Source organism: Hordeum vulgare, chromosome 5H (genome assembly GCF_904849725.1).
Source record: "Hordeum vulgare subsp. vulgare chromosome 5H, MorexV3_pseudomolecules_assembly, whole genome shotgun sequence".
Lineage (NCBI taxonomy): Eukaryota > Viridiplantae > Streptophyta > Magnoliopsida > Poales > Poaceae > Hordeum > Hordeum vulgare.
The window spans coordinates 390567210-390582786 of record NC_058522.1 but is presented as its reverse complement, the minus strand read 5'-3'; the positions used below and the strand labels follow the sequence as shown (position 1 = coordinate 390582786).

Below are 15577 nucleotides of genomic sequence, written 5' to 3'. Positions count from 1 at the left end.
TACTTTTGCTCTATGTGCTTCACTTATATCTTTTAGAGCACATTGGTGCGTGGCTTGGTAGTGGATCTATGCTTTGAAAGTAGTCTCAAAAGGGGTAGTTATCCAAAGGGATACGAAAACTTCCACCTTCATGTGCATTGAATAGTTAGAGAAGTTTGATTCATCTCAATTAGTTTTGAGTTGTGGTTATGGTAATATTGAAAGTCATGCTAGTAAGGTGTTGTGGATCTAGAAATACTTGTGTTGTGGATCTAGAAATGCTAGTAAGTCATGCTATTTAGCGCGTAGGGCGATGTAGCGCGTACACCCTCCAACCTTCGATCCTCTATTGGGCCGACCCATCAACGGATTTCTACCCCTCTGGTTTAGAACCTTACCTAAACATAATTTTCTTTTTTTCTTTATGTATCTTTTTTTCTCTTTTCTTCTTCAATTTGCAAACATGTTCCAAATTCGTGTTTGTTAGGGAAATCCTGGACAGTTTTTGTAATACGTAAATATTTTTTTTAAAATTACTAACATTTTTAAATTTGTGACCATTTTTTACAAATTTGTGACCATTTTTTGAAATTGTGTACCTTACACTTTTCGTTATTTGATTTCAGAAAATGTGCATCAATGTAAAAAAATGTTCATCGAATTCAAATTTTCTTCATCGTATCTAAAAATGCTCATTGAATTAAAAAATGTTTATCTTTCTTCATTGATTTTCAGAAAATGATCATCAAAATTCAAAAAATATTCTTTCTTTTGAAATCGCGAGCATTTTGTGAATTCAAGAGCTGTTTTTGAATTCGGTGAACATTTTTTGAATCCGTGAGCCTTTATCATTTCCGAACATTTTTTTCATATCATGAACAAGTTTCTGAATTCACGAACATTTCAAAAATTGTAACTTGTTTTTTGAAATCCCGAATTAGTTTTATAATGGAAAACAGTTAAAACAGAAAAAAGCAAAAAAAAAAAAAAGATGCTTCCCGCTTTGCTGCCCCCACACATGGGCCGGTCCACGAGGGCGTCGGGGGTAAACTAAACAAGAGGTCCCTGAATAAAGCTCTTCAGTTCCCAGAAAAAAGGGTAAACTAAAAGCAGAGCTCGGACCGACACGTTCTTGCCACACGAAGACAGCTCCGAACCATTTTCCACCTGCATGGACTAACCCCACAGACCAGCTCGTCCCCAACCCATTACTGCGGTGCAGACAACACCCTTCCACCTTTCTCCGGTCCACTGGACCAGGAGCGCGGAGGAGCGCACAGGACATCCACCATTCACCGAGGATGAGGGGAGGCGGAGGAAATGGGTCGAGTCGCTCTCGCGAAAGGGACCCCCGCTCTGCCCCTCCTCCGCGTGGCGAAATTCTCTCCTATAGTCTACGACCGTGCGCTGCAGCTGCCGCCCCGCCGTGCCTCAGCGTCGCCGCCGACGCCTCAATCCCCGCCGTACCTCGCCGTCCCCGTCCTCCCTCGCCGGGACGTCGCGTCCCCGCCGTGTCCACCCCGTCCCAGGCGATTGGGTTTTGAGGTATGGGCTTGTTTCGCCTAGCGATTTGTTAAATCACACCGAGCTCCACGATTTTTGGGTGTGCCGGTGCGCCCACGCGGCACGCCATCTTGATCCGCTCCTGTTGTTGGAGAGGAGTGATATTGAGCAGAATCGTAGATGTTCTCTGATAGGATTATATCAGCCTCGGAATAAAGAGTCAGGCTCTTATTAATTGTGCACAAAAAAACTTATTGCTCAATACTTCCGTACTATCCTATTCAGCAAGCTGTACAAAAAATGGCTGGGGGGAACAAAATTTGACTTAAGATGCAGATTGAAATCCATCAGGCACTTTGACTTTTAGGGAGCGTTCATGTGTTGCGCTGATGCCCATGGTCTGTTAAACATCATGATATTCCTGTCTAATGGAATAAACAGGATAGTATTCTTGAACAAATGCTATAAGCAGACTCATTGTATGCCTCATATGCTTCACCTTTACTGCTTTATTTCTCACAGGTGACCTCCACTGCTCATTCTTTTACCTACTTAATGCATGTGTAAGCCTACAATTCTTTGTGTATATGTTGAAATGCGTGTATGACAGGTTCTTCGTTTTCAATTTTGTAGCCTAGGCACTGGGATCTTCTTTGAAGTAATTGAAGCTATCCTAATTGACAAACTAAATTCAGTGGATTATACTGAGAATCGATATTCTGCTCAGCTGTATTTTCACCGAAACACAACCATTTTGTAGTCCCTTGTCAAAAAATATGGGGATTGAGATATGGTTACCCATGATGAGTATGCGCTTGCTCCTGTGTGATTAGAGCTAATCCGGAAATCTATAAATCCAAGCTATTGATGGAGCATGCTAACTGCGATGCGCACGAGCATGTTATAAATGTAGCACATGGGGAAACCGCATCAACATCAACCAGTCATCAAGATCTGCACAGTGATACGGATGAACCACATCAGGAAGATCGGCCTTCAACAAGCACGAGGACGCCATCGCCACAATCTTCAGCATCAACATCACCAACTGCTTACAGCTCCAGAAATTTATCATTTCCTAGAAGAGATAGTTTCTATGGTCGTGGAACAAGTCTTTGGAATTCTGGTTTATGGATCTCGTTTGAATTTGTCATGTATGTAGCACAGATTACAGCTGCTATTGTCATCCTCATCTTGTCAAGACATGAACTTCCCCATGCCCCTTTAGTTGCATGGATAATTGGTTATACAGTTGGCTGCACTGCAAGTCTTCCTCTTGTATATTGGCGCTATGTCCATCGAAACAGACCTTCGGAGGAAGAACCTGAACAGCCACCTACAACTTATCCTACTTTGACTTCATCTTCATCAGAAGGACGCAATCAGCGTACCAGTGGTTCTGTCTTGCATCTTGGGTGCATCACAATTGCTTGTCCAAGGTGATTTTTAACTCCGTGCTAATCTTGATTTTGAGTTCCCTAAGCTTCTACATGTTGAGGAATCCTTCTATGCAGTCACACTCCTACGCATTTTAAATCTTATGGTCTTATATGTGTTTTCCAGAAATCTGGAACGGTGAAAGGAAGAAGTTAATGGTTAAGCTGAATGAAATTGCAACCTTTAGAGCATCACACAATTAGCTTCGTTGTGAATAATCTTACACTTGTTTGTGTAAAATTCTGTAGTAGGTATATAAAACTGTATAGTATGAAAACAAATCTGAGATAAGAGTTGAGTAAAAATTATAACAGCTTAAGCAAAACCTTTAAAATAAGCAAATGCAGTTATCAGTTTGTATAGATAAGATAATATATGTGCAGTTTTATTTTACAGTATAGCATTGTGAAATGATTTCAAGGTCTTCTTTTCAGAACTTCTCCCTTTCTATGCTTAACTCTCAATGATATGTTCTTTTTTCGGTTTGCCAGTTTAAGCCTGTCAGCCCTAAGAACTCAGCAATAGAAACACCTTTTGATGGCTTTCCAAGATTTGTGAATTTGGAAAGGAGAACTTTATAGGTTTTTTAGTCTGCGTGGCAAATAGTTGTAGGACTGTTCACTTTTGTGAGCAAAATCTTGTTGATATCTTTACTTGATATGGACCAATGTAATTACTATGTATGCCACTCGAATGACGAGTCCAGTGTCAATCTTAGTGTGCCACATCACTTCAAAGTTAAATAATATAGCGGCACAGCAGATTATTATGCGTTCACATCTTTTACTCCCTCCGTTTGACAATATAAGACGTTTTGACAGGCTGTTTTAGCTTGCAAAATTTTATATTATGGGACAGAGGGAGTAGCATATAACTACCACATAAAGCCTCGCCAAAAAAAACTAGAAATATACTTATATACAGGAAATGTTCTACAACTTAGTTATCATGTATCCTCATTTTCTTTTTCATTTGCTCATTTCCTGTGGAAGTAAGACAGAAATTTGTTCCATGGACTAGCGGAAGTCCCTAAGTCATAGCATAATATTACCATGCTTTCTTCACATGTCTGACTAGACTGGTTTGATGATGGTCCCTTAAGTATGCAGCTATGCGGATCATAAGTTTATAACATATCCTCTTTAAATAGAGTGAAACTGGTGCTATTTTACTCTAGTCTAAAGTATTCTTATCTGATTAGTAACTTGTAGAACTTGGTGATGTAGGGTCTTATAGTACTTGGTTGTATGTTAAATTTGAAGTGAATGAATGCTGTTATTTGATGTGATTATGTCTTATAGGCCTAGCATACTGGCTTATCATTCCAAGACAGCCGTAGACTGTTTCTTTGCTATATGGTTTGTTGTTGGCAATGTGTGGATTTTTGGTGGGCGTGGCACTTCATCAGATGCTCAGGACGCTCCAAATATGTATAGGTAATTGTACTGCTTTGTGTTTATTCCATTATATTTGTTGAACTCCCAACTGACCTTGCTGTGCCTTTATAGGCTATGTTTAGCGTTCCTTGCACTTAGTTGTGTTGGGTATGCCATTCCATTCATCATGTGTGCAGCGATATGCTGCTGCTTTCCATGCTTAATTTCCGTTTTGCGCCTTCAAGAGGATTTGGGTCAAAGCAGAGGAGCTACTCAAGAGCTAATCGATGCATTGCCAACCTACAAATTTAAACCAAAACGAAGCAAAAACTGGGTTCTTGATCATGCTTCGAGCTCAGAGAATCTTAGCGAGGGCGGCATCCTGGGCCCAGGAACTAAAAAGGAAAGGATTGTTTCGGCTGAAGATGCTGTGAGTATTCCGCATCCTTTTCCTGTGTCATGATATTCAACAAATACTGCAAGGATTTGCTATTGACCTTCATATGCTCCATGATTTAGTAAGATAGCTTCATTCAATACAAGTGCATTGTAAGCACTCAATGTTATGCTGCAACGTTTATTGTTTTTTACCTTCAGATTTTTTTTTTTTTTTGAGAAAACGCAAAAGCCTTGCGTTTCTTTGCATTGAAAAGGGAGATAGTACAGCCTCCGAAGAGGAAGTTACAGCACGGTTACATGTAGGTCTAGTGGACATCCCAGGTTGGGGGCAAAGCTACCCTAAGCCCTTTGTCCCCAGCCCGAGCCCAGCACCTAATCTCATCTTGAATCCTATCTAAGAGCTCGCTCAGCGACGGAGGTATGTGATCGAACACACACGCGTTCCTATGCTTCCATATCATCCAGGGGACCAGCAGCGCGACAGAACGCAGTGTCTTGCGGAGCGGTGCGGGGGTGGCGTTTCGCGCCCTACTCCACCAGTCCTGGATGGAAGCGTCGTGCATCGGCAGAGGGGCCGGGAGGTGCAGCCAGGACAACGTCTCATGCCATGCCTGCCGCGCGAAGGAGCAGGAGATCAGCAGGTGCCGGATAGTCTCGGGCTCCTGGTCGCATAGGAGGCAGCGAGTGTGGTGAGGGAGCCCTCGGCGCGCAAGCCTGGCTGCGGTCCAACAGCGGTCCAGATCCGCAAGCCAGTGGAAGAACTTGACTTTCGGGGGAGCCCAACCTTTCCAAATGAGCTGCCAAGAGTGGCATATTAATGATCCATGGAAGGTTGCCCTGTAGCAAGACCTCGCCGAGTAGATGCCGTTGGCCGTCCACTTCCAGATGAGCTTGTCCGGCTCCGAGGACAGATTGATCCGAGCGACGAGCTGCCATGTCCTCAAGTATTGGCCTATCTCCTGCAGGCCCACCACACCTCTGATGTCACGGGCCCAGGCATTGCCGGCGATGCCTTCCGCCACCGTCCTCACTTCTCTTCTGTTCTTGGGGATGCATAGGTATAGGAGTGGCGCAAGCTCGCGAATTGACTGCCCATGCAGCCATCGGTCCTCCCAGAACAGTGCGGTGAGGCCATCACCTACTAGCATGAGGGTGGATGCATGGAATAGGCCGCGCTCCTCAGGGGAGAACTCTAAGTCAAGGCCTTGCCATGCACGGTCGGCATCCGTCCTCGATAGCCAGAGCCAGCGGAGCCTGAGCGCTAGCCCCGTGCGCTCCAGGTCTCGAATGCCCAACCCACCGTAGGCGAGCGGCCGGCAGACAGTGCGCCAGTTGACGTGACAGTGCCCTCCCTTTGCAGCCTCACGACCCGCCCAGAGGAAGCCGCGCTGAATCTTCTCAAGCTGTTTCAGGGTCTTCTTCGGGGGCGAGAGAGCCAGCATCTGGTGAATCGGAATCGCGCTGAGAACAGATTTGACCAATGCCAGCCGTCTTGCCTTGTTCATGAGCCATGCCTTCCAGGACGGGAGGCGGCCTGCGACGGCGTCTACCAGTGGCTGCATCTGTGCCGCTGAGGGCCGGCGAGAAGAGAGCGGGATGCCCAGGTACATGATGGGCAGCGCCGCGGGCTGGCAGCCCAGCGCCTCCAGCAGGGCGTCGGCGTCCTCACCCCCATGCAGGGTCGTGGCCGAGCTTTTGCCGTAGTTCACCCGCAGGCCAGATGCGGTCTCGAAGATGCCCAAGATGCTCTTCACGGCAATAACCTCCTCCATCTCGGCGTGGCAAAACATCATCACGTCGTCGGCATATAGAGAAATTGCCGGAATGTTGCGACGGGGGTGCAGGCGCCTGAGGATGCCGGTGTGGAGCGCCCTGTGCATGAGGCGGGCCAGCGCATCGGCCGCCAGGACAAAGAGCAGCGGCGATGTGGAGTCGCCCTGGCGCAGCCCGCGCCTGTGCCAGATCGGTGGGCCGGGTACTCCATTGAGCATAACTAGCGTGCTGGCCGAAGAGAGCAGGATGGACAGCCATTCCCTGATCCTGTCACCGAAGCCATATTGGCGCAGGACCTCGAAGAGGAACGGCCAGGATATGGAGTCGAAAGCCCGTGTGAGGTCGAGCTTGAGCATGATGCACGGCGCGCCCAGGTGCTGGAGCATCTGCAGAGACTGCCTGACGAGCACGAAGTTGTCGTGGAGCGTGCGACCGGCGATGAAGGCGTTCTGGTTGCGGCTCACCAAGCTATCGAGCTTGGGGGCGATGCGCAACGACAGAACCTTGGCGAATATCTTGGCGACTATGTGGATCAGGCAAATGGGCCGATAGTCTCCCAGCTTGTGTGCATCCGCTCGCTTGGGCAGCAGGGTGAGCAGGGCTTGGTTGAGCTTACCAAACCCTCTTCCTTGGAGCGCATACAGCTGCTCGAAGGCGTCCAGGATGTCTTGCCTGATGATGCACCAGCAAGCGCGCAGGAATTCGGCGGTAAACCCGTCCGGCCCCGGTGCCTTGTGGGGCGGCATGCGGCACACCGCAGCCCAGATCTCCTCGGAAGTGAAAGGCTCGTCCAGGTTGCCCAGCTGGCCGGGCGTGATGAGCTGCGCCAGGTCAAGCGTGTGCTCTCGGTCCACCGCAGTGCCCAGGAGTCCGTCAAAGTGCTCAAATGCGGCCTGGGCCATCTCCTCGTGATCAGTCCGAACCTGTCCATCAACTAGGAGGCTATGCACGCGGTTCTTCTGGCGGCGGTAGGTGCACTGCCGGTGGAAGAAGCTCGTGTTAGCATCGCCCTCCGCGAGGGAGGTAATACGGGCGCGCTGCCGCGCGATGGTGCGCTCCAGGGAGGCAAGCCCGAGGTATGACTGCTTGAGCTGCCTGCGCAACCAATCCTCTGATGGGGTGAGCGGGCGAGTCTCCATCGCGAGGTCGAAGCGGGCAATCAGCTCGCGGGAGATGGCCAGCTTGTCCCGGATACTGCCCGTGGAGCGGGCGCTCCAGCTCGTAAGGGCGAGGGCAGTGGCCTGCAGGCGCCGGACCAGCCGCTGGAAGGGGTCGGGGTCATGTACCGAGCTCCAGGCTGTGGCGACGGTGTCGTGGAATCCGTCGAGGCGTAGCCAGAAATTCAGAATATTTATAATAGATGGTATTTTTTTCTTGATATTTGCGCACTACTTCACCAGACAATTCATTGAAATATATTTTTTATTCTCAATGTATAGCACAGATTGATCTACAAGTGCTTTTGAGATATATTCTTGGTTTGCAAGGAACATTTTACTAGTTGTCTTGCTAGCATGTGAACCTCTTCCATGCGTTGGTATCTCTTTATTCAGCAGCATATCCCCTCATTGGTTATTATTCTATACTCCACGTGTCTAGGTTAATAGTACCTCCGTCCCAAAATAAGTGTCGCAGATTTAGTACTAAATTAGTACAATTTTTGTACTAGATCAACGACACTTATTTTGAGACGGAGGGAGTATTTGTTAGCGTGTTCACTCTTTGCAATTTGGCCAATATTAAATCATGACCTAGCTTTCCAAATACTCTACCATATTTCCAATGTTCACCATCTGGGCTACATTTGCTCTCTTTCTCAGCATGATTCACAAGTTATCTCCTTATTTAACAGCATGTCAGCATGTCCCTTCTTAGAGCATCAGCAAGGTTTGGAACATCCTGCATATAATAAGCTGGGCCCCACCACTCTGTCTGATCTAGCAAGTAGTAGTGGACTGTATGGTGCTGGTTCTAGTTAACCAACCTTGGACTCCAGAAATTCTGCATTCATTTCTCCACTCCCCATGCTCGCGGACTGCCGTTTTGGCTACCACCAGTGACACGTGGGGCCCAAAAAGTGATTCCTTTACCCTAGAACCGGTACTTGAGCTGGTAGCCGTGCCTAGCTTGGAATTATTTTGGACATCCTTACAGTGTTTGGGACCGGTACTATGCGATTCTTTTGGACCTCCTCTTGTCACAATACTGTGGATGCTGTTAGATTATTCCAAGCTACATTATGTACTGCACATGGCTAGGTTAATATTTGCTAGTGTGTTCACTATTTGTATTTTGCCACTATTAGTTTATATTTTGGCCAAGTTCTCCGGATATTGAAAGTTGAGCCCAGCTCACCTACACCTGGTTGGGAAAAAAATAATCAATTTTCTTTGCAAACCATTTAAAAAAACTTATTGTTTGGCAGGTCACATATGTGTGTGTTCTATCTACCTACACATTCTCATCAACAATCGACATTCGTGGTGCTCTGTGCCTAAAAAAAACCAGTGCTCTTATATGCTTCAAAAATGGCATTTTTTTTAGCCACCGATATTTTTGTTTTGCACAGAGCACATGTTACTTATTTGTCATGAAAATTTGCTCGTGGTTCAAATACACACACATGCTTGCTGGACAAAAAATTCATAACTTTTTGAAGTGTTTTGCTAAATTGTTTTCTTCAAAAGAAAGTCTAGCCAGGCGTAGGTGAGTCCGGGAGCCTAGTTACTGCCCCCCAAGTTCTCCAAATACTTTACCATATCAGTTTTTAATACACTCATATGGGGCACATTTGCTCTTTCTCAGCATGATTTACAAGTTATAACTGTCAAAGTTTCTAATATTGGTGCAGGTGTGCTGCATCTGCCTTACTAAGTACGGAGATGACGATGAGCTTCGCGAGCTTCCTTGCAACCATTTGTTTCATGTGCAATGTGTCGATAAATGGCTCAAGATAAATGCAGTATGCCCACTCTGCAAGACAGAGATTGGAGGCGTGGTTCGATCATTCTTTGGATTGCCCTTTGGCCGCCGCCGTGTTGATAGGATGGCAGGAAGAGGTGTAGCTAGCTCAAGATTTAGTGTATAGAACACGTCCTTTTGCTCCGATATATGCTTGCTATGTTGTTTGTTGTATGCCTAGTGTTGCTCATGGGATTCAGTGTGCTGATTCTCAAGGAAAGAGGTAAACTGCTTTCTGTCGGACTGTTAGGCTTGTTTCACCAAACGGAGGACAGCAAGTGGAGACCGGATGCTTGTAATGGCATGTTTGTGGTACAGTGGAGGTGATGTTATATTCGGATTTATCATTTGACGTCAAGCTTGTAAATAAAGAGATGAAGTTCACTTCTGAGCGTAGGGAAGGATGATATATTTCGTCGAAGGAAGAATGATATAACTTAGAGGGCATTCTGTTTTGTGCTATCATTGTGCTTGGTATTTGTTTTACAGCCAGTACTGTGAGTTTCTCTTTGTTGGCACCATGCACCAAATGCGCAGGACGAGTCTCATGTTTTTGTTGCCTTGGAGATGCTATATTTGCTATAATGTCTTCTTTCCTGCAAACCTATTGTTGCTGCTATATTTCAGAATTCGCTGGAGTCAAGTTAACATAAGAACATGTACATTTGCAGCAGGAAAAATGATGTTTTTGTTCATGTATGACCAGAAGTTGAATAGTCGAAAACCTATGTGAAAGCAGGCTGAAAAGTATACTGGAGGAAGAGGTTGGTATGGAATCAGCATGCCCTTGGTTCAATGAAATTTGTAGGATTCCAGTTGACACGGAATTCGAATCCATTTAGTTCAAAGGAATGAATTCTCCAAAAATTATGTGCATTGTTTTCCTACATGGGCTTCTTTGGTTCAAAGAAATTTTAAAGCAACTTTGTTGATTTCAATCCATAAAATTTCTAGCAAGTTATGGTCTCATATCTCAATAGGAAGTTGATGTGCCTTTCCTGGTTCATGTATGATTCAAAATGTCAGGATATCTATTCCTATATTTTTTTCATGTTCCTATGTTCTTCAGACCCTGCGGAGCGAAGAAGGTTCTACTATTCCATAAGATTGATTGGAAAATTTCCATATATCTTGACAAGCATGACATGCACTCAATGTCTACGAAAAGTTCTTACGGTTTTTCCTTCGATGCAACCAAACAACTTCCGGTACTGGTGTTTTCAATCTCAGAATTCCAAGTGTCATGATACCATATTGTCATGTTTTTCATATTACGATGTTTTTAAAATCCTAGAGGCCGTCAGTTTCTGGTACCATTCTCACATTATTTTATCAGCCTCCTTTTTTTTAATAACTCTAGATGATGTAAGGTAAGCATGTTCAGGAGGCAGAAGCTGCAATTTTTTAGATAGTCAAAGCCATAATTCAGCAAGCACAAAGGAGGTGACGACTTATAGCTGCCCCTCCCATGTATGTGTGGATGTACTGGGTGGCATGTTGCATATGGCCGGCAGCTGCAAATATGCTCACAATAATTCAAGGCCGGAAAGTCTGCAGTCCACACCGCTAGAGAACAACCCCCTATTCCAGCTGCTGTCATTGCGGTTAGCTCGTTGTCCTGATGACTGATTAGTTTAAGAAACACGAGCGATGTTATGCAGGGAAATTCTTTGTCTGATGCGAAGACGTCCATGTCATGGAGAAGTTTCATGGAATGTTGCCATCCTGCTGCTGGCCTAGCTTTGGGAATCCCTCGTGTGGGGTGGGTGGCAGCTCGCCAGGCCAGGACAGAATATTTCCCTCTCGTGATCTCGTCTATTTCCAAAGATGCCAGGGCTGTGTACTCTGGCAGACTGGTGGCCACAATGTGGCATGCGACACCAGCGGCGTTTCCCTTGTGACTGACTACTTCATTTAATTTTTACTTCATCCGTTCCTAAGTACTCCCTCCGTTCCTAAATATAAATCTTTTTAGACATTTCATTAGTAGACTACATACGGATGTATATAGACATATTTTAAAATATAGATTCATTCATTTTGCTCCGTATGCAGACTCCTAGTGAAATCTTTTAAAAGACTTATATTTAGGAACGGAGGGAGTATAAGACTTTATAGAAATTTTATTATAAAATAGATACGAAGTAAAATAAATGAACCTATACTTTAAAATAAGTCTATGTATATCTGTATGTACTTCCTCTGTACCTAAATAATTGTAGTTGGGGAGATTAGTTCTCCTCATCTATAGTTATTTCGATATAGGAGAAGTAGTCTATATTTAAAAAATGTCTTATATTTAGAAACAGATGGAGTATTATGTTGTATGGTTTGTTTTCGGTGTTTGTGGTCAAAACGAGGCTATTATACTGAAACTAGGGCTTCCTCTTGGTTTCCTCTGGGTAATTCTACCTATAGTTTTTTGAAAAATAAATATTAAGTTGTTGGAGTATAGAATATGGTAGGCTAGTACTGATGGGGCTGGGGTAGGCCCACGGACCTGCATTCTAAGGTCCATCTAAGGCCTCACATGGACATCAATGTCCTCAAAGCTACCAGTACAGTCACGGTCTCATTCGGGCAAACATGTTCTCACTCGGTTTGCACAAGGTCATTCGGTTTATCTTCTATCAGTCGGACGTGCCCCGACACTCGGACTACAACGAGGCATGGACGACGAAGAGACTGCAACGGCCATAGACTTAAACTACCACATGAAGTGCAGTGAAGACAAACGTTACTAGTAATGCTGGAGTTAGAGCTGCTTTACTAGTAACTTTCATAGTTATTACCATGAACTCATCCTTGTAATGGCGCTTGGCCGGTCGTGGCACACTCTATATAAGACGCACCCGAGCTCCTGGACAAGGGTTGAGCATTCTGTAATCGCACACCCCTCATAAGGAAACACTAGCCTCCGGGCTCGAGACGTAGGGTCGTTACCACTCTAGAGTGGGGCAAGAACTCGTACATCCGAGTGCAACCACTGCGCTGTAGCTAGGCTTAGCCCCTCGTTCGTACCCCTCGTACTATTGTGAGGATCATTCCCACGACAGTTGGCGCCTACCGTGGGGCAGCGCGTTTAGCAAAATCCTATGTAGTTGGAATTTCCATCCTTTCCATCATCATGATGACACTCCGCGGTGAGATCCTCTTCGGTTCCCTCAGCTTCGTCATCGACGACTCGGCATGGCTGCAGAACTCGCGCTCGACACTGATACGTCCCAAAAGTATCTATAATTTATGCTTGTTCCATGATCTTTTGGGTGACATTGGTATATGTTTTGCTACACATTTATATCATTCCACACATATTTGGACTAACCTACTAACTCAGTGCACCCAGTGACAGTTTCTGTCTCCTGATGTCTATTTTGCAGAAAAAATTATAACAAATCAGTGAAACGGTAGCTTCCGGATCACCGAAGATGGGCGAGAGGGGGGCCAGGGGCCTCCCAGGCGGCCTGCTGGCGCGACCAGGCCCTAGGCCGCGCCAGGAGGTCGCCTGGGTAGGTCCCACCTCCTCCGGTGCCCTCCTTTGGCCTATATTTAGAGTCCCGAGAGGAAACCCTTGCAGACTTTCGGGAATCGCGAATTTCTCCATCGTTCCGCCGCCGCAGCGCTTCTCAGATCGGGAGCGTCAGGAGACCTCTTCCCGGCACCCTGACGGAGGGAGGACTGACCTCCGGGAGCTTCTCCACCGCCATGGACGCTTCCCGGACGTGCCGTGAGTAGTCCTCCTTGGACCATGAGTCTATGACCAGTAGCTATGTGATGTCTTCTCTCCAATCTTGTGCTTCAATGGTTAGTCCTTGTGAGCTGCCCTACATGATCAAGGCATCTATGTAATTTCTTGCTTTTGCTATGCTCGGTTTGTTGGGATCCGAAGGATTATGAGATTATGTTCAGATTGTTATGAGTTATATATTTGATTATCCTTTTATATTATGTTCCTTAGTGATTCATGCATGTTCTCCGTTGCTATTTATTGCTTTGGCCAAGTAGTAGATTGTAACTCCAAAAGGGAGTGTTATGCATGATTGTGGGTTCATACCCCTCGATGTCTATCTTGAGTGATAGAAACATGAGACTAGGGGATGTGCTTGTTGCCACCAAAGAGAAAACAACGGTGCTTGTGAACATGGTTGCAAGGATTGTTTACCTTACACATAGTTCGTTAATGCAGTTGTCTGTTGCTTTGAGTTTACACTTTGGGTGGGGCTCGCAATTTAATACCGGCGAGATGTTCTGAATAGATATCTCAAGGTGTATGATTAGTAAGTAGATACTGATGAATAAACGGTCTACTTGTCTTGGCGTACTGCCCATTACTATTGAACCTCTAACTATCAAGTAGCATAATTAGCATTGCGGTGCGATCATAATTCTGTCAATTTCCCAACTGTGATTTGTTTACCCAAGCATAGTTGTTTATCTCTTTTGGGAGAGAGACATCACTAGTGAACATCATGCGACTCTGGTCCATATCATCATCATTGTATACACCTCCATCATTTATCAATTTCATTTGCTTTTCCGTTGCAATCACTAGTACCTTCCCGCTTGTGTTTTGATCCTTTGCAAACTACAAGGCCGGAGAGATTGACAACCTCTCTGTACTCGTTGGGAGCAAAGTTATTTGTTGTGTGTGCAGGTCCACGTCTTCTGCTAGCGCCAGGGTGGAAGACACCTACTTGTTGAGCCTAGGAGTCCTCTTGGTTCGATAAACCTTACAATCTCCGTGTAAGAGAAATCTGTTGTTGACTACATCTCCACCTTCCACTTGGGGTAACCAACGAGGGGCGAGAAGTATATCCATCAACTCGTCATCAAGCAAATTTATGGCGCCGTTGCTGGGGATTCCAGTCTTCAAGATAGGGGAGTTGCACGCTATCCTTTACCTTTGCTTTTTAGTCTTGTTAGTTTTCTTTTTAGTCTTTGCTTTAGAGTCTTATACCAAAAACCACAAAAAAATAGTTGCTTTGTTCTTGCTTGTTGCTGCTTCTATAGGTTCCACTGAGAATACTAAGTTGTGTGGCTCCACTAGTTAGGCTTATGGAAAACTGCACTCTTAGTTCGTTGCTTGGGGAAGGCCGCTTTACCACACCCGTGGTAATGAAGTCTCCTCCACCTACTGAATGTATCCCATTCAAAATACCACTTGGGATAATTGAAATAATTAGGAATGATTGTTATGCAGGAGATGGAACAGTCAATCCTAGTATTGATTTGTTGAAACTTACAGAACTTTATGATTTGTTTAAGATTTCAGGTTTGACAAGAGATGGAGTCATGAGGAAATTATTTGCCTTGTCACTAAAAGGAAAATCATTGGAATGGTATAGGCTACTAGATGATTCTCACCTACGGGATTGGGAAGAGATTCAATCTCTCTTTTACTCCAAGTTTTATCCTCTTCATGAAGTCCATGTGGATCATGGTAACAATGCTTTATGTGATACTTATATTGTTGAGTTTATTCATGATCTCACTGAAAATTATTATGAGAAGGGAACATATGCTTATAGATGTTTCAGTAATATCAAGTTCCCTCTCTTTATGTTGAAGGTTTTGAAGTTGCACTTGTTTTGCCTTCCTATGCTTATTGCTTTGTGCTTCAATGAATTATTCTATTGCAATATTCCTATGCATAGGAAGCATGTCATACTTAAATGTGTTAGGTATTTTCTTCTTGATGCTCTCTTTTGTTCTACAATTCTTATTCCTAAGAGAGCATCATTAAAATCTTAAGCCTATCTTTATGGCTATAAAGAAAGAGCTCTAGGTAGACAACCCTAGTTATCTTTACTTTGAGTTTTTACTTTTAGTTTTAGTGGTCTTGATACTTGTTACTACTATAGCAACATCATTGTATCTTTATTTTAAAGCTTTGTGCCAAGTTATAGCCTCCGATTGCAAGAAAGTTCAAAAATTGTGACATGCTGTCCAGAAACAGATTATGTTTGCTTGACGGAAAAATTTGCCAAACATCACCAGATCATCTTTTTGATCTGAATGTTTTTGTCAGCATGCTATATATAATTGCCTTTCTGGCATCTGTTCTGAGTTTTTTGATTTGAGTTGCAGAAGTGCCCCGAATAAATTATTTACTACGTGATGTTCTGTTTTTCACAGATTCTGCCATGTTT

General features: G+C 44.7%; 1 protein-coding gene across 2 annotated transcripts; it reads left to right on the top strand.

Moving 5' to 3' along the window:
* Nucleotides 1-1304: 1304 nt before the first annotated feature.
* On the top strand, nt 1305-9875 carry LOC123395177 (E3 ubiquitin-protein ligase At1g63170-like). Of its 2 annotated transcripts, none has more exons than XM_045090116.1 (5): nt 1305-1524; nt 2116-2921; nt 4221-4355; nt 4428-4725; nt 9319-9875. In XM_045090116.1, exons 2-5 carry the CDS (start codon nt 2350-2352, stop codon nt 9553-9555), a joined length of 1242 nt encoding a protein of 413 aa, XP_044946051.1. In that variant the 5' UTR covers nt 1305-1524; nt 2116-2349; the 3' UTR covers nt 9556-9875. The 2 variants fall into 2 exon arrangements, with proteins under 2 accessions (XP_044946051.1, XP_044946052.1); XM_045090117.1 differs by lacking the exon at nt 1305-1524 and having other exon boundaries at nt 2399-2608; nt 2650-2921.
* The last annotated feature ends 5702 nt before the right edge of the window (nt 9876-15577 follow it).

What these genes read in the sequence shown, in the direction of transcription:
- LOC123395177 (XM_045090116.1), top strand. Translation starts at nt 2,350, where the DNA reads ATGGAGCATGCTAACTGCGATGCGCACGAGCATGTTATAAATGTAGCA. An exon ending in ATCACAATTGCTTGTCCAAG is followed by an intron (nt 2,922 to 4,220) that starts GTGATTTTTAAC and finishes TATGTCTTATAG; the next exon opens with GCCTAGCATACTGGCTTATC. An exon ending in TTGTTTCGGCTGAAGATGCT is followed by an intron (nt 4,726 to 9,318) that starts GTGAGTATTCCG and finishes ATATTGGTGCAG; the next exon opens with GTGTGCTGCATCTGCCTTAC.